General features: G+C 38.0%; 1 protein-coding gene and 1 gene segment (V, D, J or C); both read left to right on the forward strand.

Moving 5' to 3' along the window:
• The first annotated feature begins 410 nt into the window (after positions 1–410).
• On the forward strand, positions 411–4,142 carry LOC119264836. The segment is given in 5 exon segments: positions 411–503; positions 904–1,248; positions 2,547–2,726; positions 2,877–2,890; positions 4,131–4,142. Coding segments are annotated over 5 exon segments (591 nt in total).
• A 375-nt stretch (positions 4,143–4,517) lies between these two features.
• On the forward strand, positions 4,518–9,170 carry LOC108415408. Its single transcript, XM_037535390.1, has 6 exons — positions 4,518–5,902; positions 6,304–6,660; positions 7,734–7,913; positions 8,037–8,144; positions 8,725–8,762; positions 8,899–9,170. Exons 1-6 carry the CDS (start codon positions 5,863–5,865, stop codon positions 9,013–9,015), a joined length of 840 nt encoding a protein of 279 aa, XP_037391287.1. The 5' UTR covers positions 4,518–5,862; the 3' UTR covers positions 9,016–9,170.
• The last annotated feature ends 1,746 nt before the right edge of the window (positions 9,171–10,916 follow it).

Raw genomic sequence — 10,916 nt, forward strand, 5'->3', positions numbered from 1 at the left:
ATGTGCAGTTTCTCTACTGCAGTCTTAGTAAACTGAACACTAAATTCAGGCGTATTGTGGATGAATGTTTTACTCATATTAAGGCACATTTCATACTGCACCTGCACTTGTTTGTGCATCTTGTCCTCAGATCTGAACTGTAATGTTTAATGTATAAATCAATATAAGACTGTAATCAGATACAGAATCACCACAGACTCAAATGAGAAAAGGCTTTTCTGCTTCATTCTCTTTAACCTCAATTTCATTCTTTAAATAGCAAAGCTGTTTCCATCAGCTGGTAAACTGTTTCTGGTCTGAAAAAGCAGTCGCCACGTGATATTTCCTCAGAACTATCAGACCAATCAAAACAGCTCACAGCTCTAAAACGTCCACTCAGGTCACACATGGGGCCTCTTTTACTACTGAACAGATAAGAGATCAGAACATTAGATCTCACCGTCTCTCTGTCTGAACAGCAGCAATGATCGGATTACTTTTCACTCTCTGTCTCTTTGGAACTGGTAAGTGATGTTTTGAATGGTTAATATGTTTATATCACTAACATGTTATCAAGCTGCTACATGTACAGTCGTATGTAAAGGTCTGAACACCTCCAGTCAAACTACATGTTTTGTTGATTTCCTAAATGAAAATAAGCAGCACGTTCTCTACAAGAGAAAAACTTCAATGTGGCATTTTCTGCACATTTTAGTGCAACAAGGAGTTTAATATAATGGAAAGAAAACATACAAAATGTGCCATAACTTTTGCATAAGCCACATATGTTCTAATATTTTTACAATGTGTTAAATTAGGAAACAAACAGTAATTGTGCATTAAAATCATGTAATTTGATCAGGATCATACAAACCTTTGCATATTATTATAAATACCTGCTTTGTTATGATTTTCTCTCTCCAGTGAAATCGTCTGACATCGTTGATCTTCAAGTACAAACAGTGAGGCGGGGAGACAACACGACAATAAAATGTCATCAAAAAGCAGCCAAGCATGATTTATTAACTTGGTATCAACAGAGTTTAGGAAAGCTGCCTCAGTACATCGTGAGACGATTTGAGACTGAAGAAAAAAAAGTAAAACACAGATTTAGTAAGAAATTTATAAACAGCTGCTTCACTGTGGATACAGAGACGTTTGATTTCAGCATTAATGGAGTCAAAGAAGAAGATGTAGGAATATATTTCTGTGGAAAAGGAAGATCAAATAGTTTAGAGTTTCTATCTGGAACCCTTTTGCTGTTTGCAGGTAACTGTGCGCACACGTTCACTGTAATTACTGTTATTGTTGTTTAGTACTGTTTACTGATATTAGCTTTATTTCTGTTCATTTGATTTTCACTTCAAAATCCAGTATTGAAAAACGGTAAATGGGTCGATTCTCGTATTTTGATTGTTATTGTCAGTCGATAAACAAGAAACAGCTTCATTTTACAGTTTCACAAACTAATAAACATTCAAATAACAAACAAACAGCAGTGGAATAAAGAGCCGATTTTACTGATTCAGATTAATGATAAATAAACGGGCTGAGCGCCCCTCATGATCGCAGGAGCTCTGAAATCAGGTGGTCATGTTTAAAATATGAGGCTGGGAAAGATCGAGCATGAGTGCTGAGAAGGTCAGTCTAGATCTGGCATTATGGGAGTCTGTATAACGTTTTGTGTGTTTATTTACTTTGTTCTATTAGTAAAAAAACTGCGCTGACATGCGACACGACTCCCACCACGTGTGCTGCTCTGTGTTTATAGTGTTCTAATAATGTGGCGGCGTGGCCCCCAGTTTTGGGGGGAAAGTAGCTTTAGAGGCTCAGTAGAGCTGCACCGGGGGTCTGAATCAAACAAGGGAATGCAACATTTATCTGGGTTGATAACGTGGGCGCTGGACGATTTTGATGGGGGCTTCAGCACCACCTGGCAGCGCACCTGGGTGTGTGTTTAGTTAGTTGGAGGGAGAGGAGGTGACCTTCAGTGCTAATGGGCTGCCCTGTATGAACCTTTTCTACAGGTGTCAATAAAGAGCGCTTCTCCAGCAGAATGACAGTGTCTCCTGAGTCTCCTTCACCGAGAGGCTGCAGTACTGCTCATTATGACTGAAAGACAGAATGTAATCTAGTGTCCATATGCCTGCATGATGCACACGCACATAGGAGGAGTTCAGCACAACACCGACAGAACACCTCTTTAAATTGAGCACATCAGCAACTTTCTGTCTAACGTAGTTTGTACAGGTCAAATCTGCAAACGCTTATAAAAGATGTAATACAGCCTGATTTCTGAGTTTCCATACCTGCTCTGCACCTTTAATTCCGCTTATAATGGGAAATTCTACATTTGGATCATGAGAATACGAGCCTTTACTCCATTGCTGTTTGTTTGTAATTTGATTTTATGATTAATTTGTGAAAATGACTGACAGTAACTGAACCAGAAATGAGAATCGACCCATTTGCTGTTTTTCAATACTGTTTTTAAATGAAACTCAAATGAACAGAAGATACACGGATCATTTCTCTTCACCTTCTACATTTACTGATCTATTTTAAAGCTGAGAAGACTGACCATCATCCTCCACCTGAACCTGCTATCAAGAATGAAGAAGCTGTTAAACTCCAGTGTTCAGTAGAAGCAGTTACTCTGAACTGTTCAGGAGATCGCAGTGTGTACTGGATCAGACACGGATCAGGAGAATCTCATCATGATCATGAAGCTAAATCTGCTGAAAAAGGTAAATAAAGTTTCTGCTTTTGGAAAAACAAAATGTAACTTCATATTCATTGATAGAATCTAATACATACATTAGAATCTAAGCAGGCATGTTGCATAACTTTGTATGCATGTATGTATTTGTGTGTTTATTTCTTTATCTTCCATGCAGGTGACGTCTGCACTGTGTGGTTCTTCACTGTCAAAGTTGTAGTCCTTGTTGTTCTGTTTTTTACACAAATAGTGCTTTATATTTTTATTTCATGTAGAAAAAGTAAAGAGGCTTTAAGTGGAGACACTAAATACTGATTGTAACAGATAAATACTTTGATTTTACCTCCTAATAATGTCACAATGTGTCATTGTGATTTCCATTACACTCTCAGAAAAAAAGGTATGAAACTGCTACTGGGGCAGTTCCCCTCTCGTCACTAGGGTGGGACCCTCAAGGGTACATCTCAGTACCTTCAGGCAGGGAACATAATCCCCTTAATATCAATATCCACTGAAATTATATGTCTTAGTTGTGTTTAAGTGAAAGTCTTATTGCCGTTATTGACATGAAGCAATATGTCTTACATATTAAGCATGAGACACAGACAATATATTGCTGGGCTAATAAATGACTTGTTTTGCTCAATAAAAACAGCATGTAGTTTGCATTGTGCATGAAAGATAAAGTGCACTAGGAAGCATTGAGGTGAAAGTGACCTTCCAACACTGTTAGAAATAAAGATTATGTACATTTTTCATTCATCAAGGTACAAACAATGTAAATGTACCCTCAAATGTACAACAGTGGTTTAAGGTCCTGCTGTGTACCTTGTGAAAAGTACATAATAATAACCCAATGACCAAAACTATTATTACAAGCTTGGAGATGAGGTGGACTGTGTGGAGTGAACAACTTAGAAAACCATCCTAGTGACCATTCCGTATCTTTATTTGGGGGAGTTAAAATTTGAACAGGAAGCTGGAATCCGTCTAAGCGTTGGCCATATCATCAGGAGATCATGAGTTCAATGCTTGGTGATGCTACAGCCATCAGTAGCCGGGAGTCCAAGAGAGCACAACTGGCTTCGCTCTCTCTGGGTGGGTAGGATGGCCCCCCTTCTCCTCCCATCACTCAACGCGATGCTAGTCAGCGCAGGCGTCTGTTGGCTGACGTAACAGATCTGGTGGTTGGCGCTTTCCTCAGAGCACGGCTGTCCCATGACATTGCATGAGAAGAGGTGGGTGGTTTCACAGGTCTCGGAGGAAGCCTGTGCTAAGCCTTCACCCTCCTAGCATTGGTAGCATCGTGTGATTGGGGGAGTCTGAACTAGCAGGTGGAATTGGAGACGACTAAATTGGGCAGAAAATCGGGTAAAAAATGCATAAAAAGGCATAAAAAGGATGACGAGGTTACTCTGTTTCTGCATGACAGGTGGGGAACTAAGTTACTTTTGCTGTTTCTTTAGCAAGATCCTTATATTTTCTACTTTCAAAATCTATTAAAACACAGAGTTTACAGTAAAACTACACCCTGTAGAATGTTTCTCCCTGTCAGGCACACAGACAGAATTTCTACTTCTTTCTTCTGTTGATGAGAACAAGTTACAAACCATTAAACTAAAATAGATGTTCAGTAAGATTTTTAGGTTCAGGGTCAAAGGTCATTTTTGAGTTGGTTTCTCTGATTAACCACTGTGCACTAAGTGGTGCTGACTATGTCATTGGCATTTTTCATTTAATACCCAGCTTGCTCTCTGATTTCAGTGTTTTGTTTGAATTTTGTGATAAAGACTAAATCAGTTCTTTGTACAGCACTGCACACATTTTGGACAAAGCAAAGCCGTCTTAGTGCTGCACTCGACACACTGTCTCCATGTGCTTTACACTGGGAGACGAGCAGCTTCAGATCTGTGCTTCTTCTTTGATGTGTACACTTTGTCGTGTGGGAACTGTGCTCGTCTGTCGGCTGACAGTCTTCAGTCTTTATTAGAATTAGTCTTGGCCTTCACTAAATCTGTTACCACAGAGCTTGTTTTGAATAACAAACAAATGAACAAACAATGTTCTACGATGGGCGCAGCGTCTGTCACCATTTCTCCATGTGATTGTGTGTCTGCCCTAAATTCACTGTGGTTACTCTGATAAACCACCTGACCATCACCACTTTTAGCCACCTGACCATCTACTTCACTTATATTCACAGTAGTTACTAGGCCAAACCACCACATTTTAGCCTTATGAAATGAATATATTAGTTATTTTAATTGTTATTTTGTAAATTCTCATTCTATAGCATGTTATCTACAATTAAAACTACAAGCACCCACAACCAACCTGGATCACCTGGTAAGCAGTTCTGGACTGGCTCCTCCAGCAACCATGCAAACCCAGCTTTGCAGAAAAACTACAATTCTTACATCACTTCCTGTGAGCTACATTTTTAACTGTCTCAAAAATAACAAGCATTTTCAAAAACTCTAGAGGTTCCCTATTTAAACACTAATGCAAATTAAGAAATAGGAAAAAACTAAGTAGTTTCTTCCAGTGACCACTGTGCCTCGAAGGGTTATGTGAGGAAAATGATTTATCACTGCTCTCTCTCCATCACTAAACTTTCATTTTTCTCTTGTTGACGGCTCCTTTACTTCACTGTGCATTTTAATCTCTGAGCCTCACAAGTGAGCAGTTAGTGGGTGAGGAAATGTGCAGTTTCTCTACTGCAGTCTTAGTAAACTGAACACTAAATTCAGGCGTATTGTGGATGAATGTTTTACTCACATTAAGGCACATTTCATACTGCACCTGCACTTCTTTGTGCATCTTGTCCTCAGATCTGAACTGTAACGTTTAATGTATAAATCAATATAAGACTGTAATCAGATACAGAATCACCACAGACTCAAATGAGAAAAGGCTTTTCTGCTTCATTCTCTTTAACCTCAATTTCATTCTTTAAATAACAAAGCTGTTTCCATCAGCTGGTAAACTATTTCTGGTCTGAAAAAGCAGTCGCCACGTGATATTTCCTCAAAACTATCAGACCAATCAAAACAGCTCACAGCTCTAAAACGTCCACTCAGGTCACACATGGGGCCTCTTTTACTACTGAACAGATAAGAGATCAGAACATTAGATCTCACCGTCTCTCTGTCTGAACAGCAGCAATGATCGGATTACTTTTCACTCTCTGTCTCTTTGGAACTGGTAAGTGATGTTTTGAATGGTTAATATGTTTATATCACTAACATGTTATCAAGCTGCTACATGTACAGTCGTATGTAAAGGTCTGAACACCTCCAGTCAAACTACATGTTTTGTTGATTTCCTAAATGAAAATAAGCAGCACGTTCTCTACAAGAGAAAAACTTCAATGTGGCATTTTCTGCACATTTTAGTGCACAAAGGAGTTTAATATAATGGAAAGAAAACATACAAAATGTGCCATAACTTTTGCATAAGCCACATATGTTCTAATGTTTTTTACAATGTGTTAAATTAGGAAACAAACAGTAATTGTGCATTAAAATCATGTAATTTGATCAGGATCATACAAACCTTTGCATATTATTATAAATAACTGCTTTGTTATGATTTTCTCTCTCCAGTGAAATCGTCTGACATCGTTGATCTTCAAGTACAAACAGTGAGGCGGGGAGACAACACGACAATAAAATGTCATCAAAAAGCAGCCAAGCATGATTTATTAACTTGGTATCAACAGAGTTTAGGAAAGCTGCCTCAGTACATCGTGAGACGATTTGAGACTGAAGAAAACTCTCCTAAAAAAAAAGTAAAACACAGATTTAGTAAGAAATTTGAAAACAGCAGCTTCACTGTGGATACAGAGACGTTTGATTTCAGCATTAATGGAGTCAAAGAAGAAGATGTAGGAATATATTTCTGTGGAAAAGGAAGATCAAATAGTTTAGAGTTTCTATCTGGAACCCTTTTGCTGTTTGCAGGTAACTGTGCGCACACGTTCACTGTAATTACTGTTATTGTTGTTTAGTACTGTTTACTGATATTAGCTTTATTTCTGTTCATTTGATTTTCACTTCAAAATCCAGTATTGAAAAACGGCAAATGGGTCGATTCTCATATTTTGATTGTTATTGTCAGTCGATAAACAAGAAACAGCTTCATTTTACAGTTTCACAAACTAATAAACATTCAAATAACAAACAAACAGCAGTGGAATAAAGAGCCGATTTTACTGATACAGATTAATGATAAATAAACGGGCTGAGCGCCCCTCATGATCGCAGGAGCTCTGAAATCAGGTGGTCATGTTTATATTATGAGGCTGGGAAAGATCGAGCATGAGTGCTGAGAAGGTCAGTCTAGATCTGGCATTATGGGAGTCTGTATAACGTTTTGTGTGTTTATTTACTTTGTTCTATTAGTAAAAAACTGCGCTGACATGCGACACGACTCCCACCACGTGTGCTGCTCTGTGTTTATAGTGTTCTAATAATGTGGCGGCGTGGCCCCCAGTTTTGGGGGGAAAGTAGCTTTAGAGGCTCATTAGAGCCTGAATCAAACAAGGGGTCTGAATCAAACAAGGGAATGCAACATCTATCAGGGTTGATAACGTGGACGATTTTGATGGGGGCTTCAGCACCACCTGGCAGCGCGCCTGGGTGTGTGTTTAGTTAGTTGGAGGGAGAGGAGGTGACCTTCAGTGCTAATGGGCTGCCCTGTATGAACCTTTTCTACAGGTGTCAATAAAGAGCGCTTCTCCAGCAGAATGATTTCTGTGGTTTCTGAGCTTCCATACCTGCTTAGAACCTTTAATTCTGCTTATAATGGGAAATTCTACATTTGGATCATTAGAATACGAGCCTTTACTCCATTGCTGTTTGTTTGTTATTTGATTTTATGATTAATTTGTGAAAATGACTGACAGTAACTGAACCAGAAATGAGAATCGACCCATTTGCTGTTTTTCAATACTGTTTTTAAATGAAACTCAAATGAACAGAAGATACACGGATCATTTCTCTTCACGTTCTACATTTACTGATCTATTTTAAAGCTGAGAAGACTGACTATCATCCTCCACCTGACCCTGCTATCAAGAATGAAGAAGCTGTTAAACTCCAGTGTTCAGTAGAAGCAGTTACTCTGAGCTGTTCAGGAGATCGCAGTGTGTACTGGATCAGACACGGATCAGGAGAATCTCATCATGATCATGAAGCTAAATCTGCTGGAAAAGGTAAATAAAGTTTCTACAAGTTAAGTTCTCAGAAAACTGTCATATGCAGTTTAAAGAGTCTTCAATCTCATATCTACCAAGACATGATCTCTAATCATTTGTTTTCCATTCATTTGTTTCTAGACTTTTCAGATAAGAAGGCCTGGATTGTTTTCTTGGTAACGTCTAATGTGATATCTGTTATTTTGATCGCGGTTCTGAGTGGAATCTTATGTAAAAAACATCAAGAAGGTCAGTGTAAAATGTTAACAAGTGTTTTTATTTTAATATGAATGTTATTTTATACCAAATACAGTACTGTGCAAAAGTGTCGGGCACCTGAGCGAATAGTTTAAACAATTTTACAATTAAACAAAATGTCTAATTCTGAATAAGAATTAATTCAAAGAAATATTGAAACAGTAAAAAGACAGGATTTTTTAGTTCTAAATAGTAGTTAATTACTTCAAAGCTGGTTAGAAGAACAAAGTTTGGCTCCTGATTTCTCTGCAATGCCGACCGACATCATACAGGTTTGTTTAACGGCGTCACCAGTGCGCCTGATTTACAGTAATGATTTAAGAATTGGGCTGCAATAAAGAAAAGAAATTGGAAATAATTAAACAAAAACACTTCTAAACATAAACTCACTACTTATACTGTTGATATTGTTTGTATTTATTCTAATATTAATGTTTTGATCTGAGAAAATAAAAGCTCACTGCGCAAACATGATTTTAAATATAATTTCTTCAGGTGCTGATAAATTTTGTACAGCATTAAAGATGCAAATTTAAAAGTCATTATAAAATGTTGTGATTTTTCTCTAAAGGTTCTGTCAATGGTCACCAAGACAACTCAAACCATGAGGTAAAGTGTGAATGTAACATTAACACGTCTTTATTTAATAATATAAAATCTGAATATTCAGGATGTTACACTCTTATTAATTTTATGCTACTTCTATTCTGAGCTCTGCTGGTTTGTTGTTCTTGTTCTGTGTCAGGTTGAGGAAACAGACGTTTTGAACTATGCGACTGTGAATTTTGCACAGAAACCCCCTTCCAGAGCCCCCAGAGTCGAGGAGAGTCAAGATATTTATTCACAGGTTCAAGTACGATAGTCAGTATAAGTGAAGACATTTTCTGTTTTATTGCATTTAATCTTATTTTACTTTGTGGTACTTTGTGTTTCTCATTTCACTGGATCTTCTGAACAGAAGCCAGTGCAGCAAATCACACAACAAACAAGCTTAAATTAGACATGATGGTGAAACTAATTATATATATATATATAGAGAGAGAGAGAGAGAGAGAGGGAGGGAGAGAGAGGGAGAGAAAGAGAGAGAGAGAGATTGAGATTGAGAGAGAGAGAGAGAGAGAGAGAGATTGAGGGAGAGAGAGAGAGAGAGAGAGAGAGAGAGAGAGATTGAGATTGAGAGAGAGAGAGAGAGAGAGAGAGATTGAGGGAGAGAGAGAGAGAGAGAGAGAGAGAGAGAGAGAGATTGAGAGAGAGAGAGAGAGAGAGAGAGATGGTTTTTATTTTCTTTTTTGCTAATTGTTCATATTTTTGATGAAATAATAAATGACAATAAAACTGCATTCATAAAAAGACTGTTCTTAAATGGGAAAATGTTCACCACACAGACAGAAAGAGGTCAGTATGTACTATAAAAACAGTCCTACTGATCACAATAAGTTTATGTAAGAAAAAAGCAGAAAAAAAGCAAAAATAAATCTATTCCACTGTAATGAACCACTGCAGCTACACTGAGTCTCTGTTTATAAGTTTGGTGAGTACGTGATACAATCATAACAAAGCTCAAAACATGCCACACGCTATTAGCGTAATGCTAATATTACATAGGAATGACCACTTTCTACCGTAGTGGTAGAACTTTCATGATAAATGCCACTTTTTCACATAATGTGAATAAAAACAGGGTCTGGATTAAACATTGCAGTATGTAGGGTCGGTGTCGACGGCTGCCATGTTCATGATTTAATGTTTATGTTTTACAGACATTTAAACTCTTTAGTTTTTGCATAAAAGCTTAGCACCCTGTAGCATCCCAAACCTGCTGAAACATCTTTTTGTGCGCTTGTTTATCGTCCCTGGGACGACGGGACGGCATTAGTATGGAGGCCTGTTTGCTCCACTAAAACAGCATGTATGTGAATCTACAGACCTCCATGGCTCACATTTAGAAATAAGATTTGAATCCTAAGACTGAAATATCATCCATGATGCGCTCAGGCAGCGTCTCTCACTACATCTACTGTCAGGCTGCTTGTGTGGAGAAACTCTGCCAGGTGGGTGAACATGACTGTAATGCCGTCTTTTAGTTCTTTACTTAAGATAAGCTCAGTTAGCTTAATGAAGCCATTCATTCTGTTGCTGACCTTCAGGATAGACGCACAGTCTCTCAGGGAGTTGAATATATCAGCCAGGTAAGCTAGTTTGGCCACACAGGCCAAGTTGGAAAACAGCCCTGTTGTCAGGTTTGTCCTCATCTGTAGTGCTCTTGATTTCAGAAGCTCACGGTCACCATCACTGTACTAAAAACAGAATGGACCACTGGGTCCATTGGCTTGCTGATGCAATATAGACCACGTCACCATAATGTTTGGGTTCATAGCTTTTATTCATGCAGTAACTCCACTTTTATGTCCCACCATTGCTGCTGCACCGTCTGCCAGGAAGCTTCCTACAGAAACTACTTCATAAAATTTCGTTTTCCTTGGACAGCGTACCAGAACAAATAATCCCTTAAAACCCAAGTCTGATCACATAGTAATGCTTATTATTTAGTAACTATAGGGAGCTCAGTGCAAACTGGTTGAGGTATTCTTTATAGAAGTGTTTAAGTGTGCCAAACAAATTTACTTTTCAAAAATGAGCACTATAGATTATAGGCTCATCTTGTCAGTGTTTCTTTCTTTCTTTATTTATTTTTTAATTATTTAATTTCATTTTGTTTATACATTTGTGATATTTTTATGACTGTAAATGTGTTAACATAAT

This window comes from Pygocentrus nattereri, chromosome 2 (assembly GCF_015220715.1).
Source record: "Pygocentrus nattereri isolate fPygNat1 chromosome 2, fPygNat1.pri, whole genome shotgun sequence".
NCBI classification, from domain to species: Eukaryota; Metazoa; Chordata; class Actinopteri; order Characiformes; family Serrasalmidae; genus Pygocentrus; species Pygocentrus nattereri.

Excerpts from the sequence above, each read along its gene's own strand:
- LOC108415408 (XM_037535390.1), top strand. The coding sequence starts at position 5,863 with ATGATCGGATTACTTTTCACTCTCTGTCTCTTTGGAACTG. Across the intron at positions 5,903-6,303 it reads TCTCTGTCTCTTTGGAACTG|TGAAATCGTCTGACATCGTT; the intron begins GTAAGTGATGTT and ends TTCTCTCTCCAG. Across the intron at positions 6,661-7,733 it reads AACCCTTTTGCTGTTTGCAG|CTGAGAAGACTGACTATCAT; the intron begins GTAACTGTGCGC and ends TCTATTTTAAAG.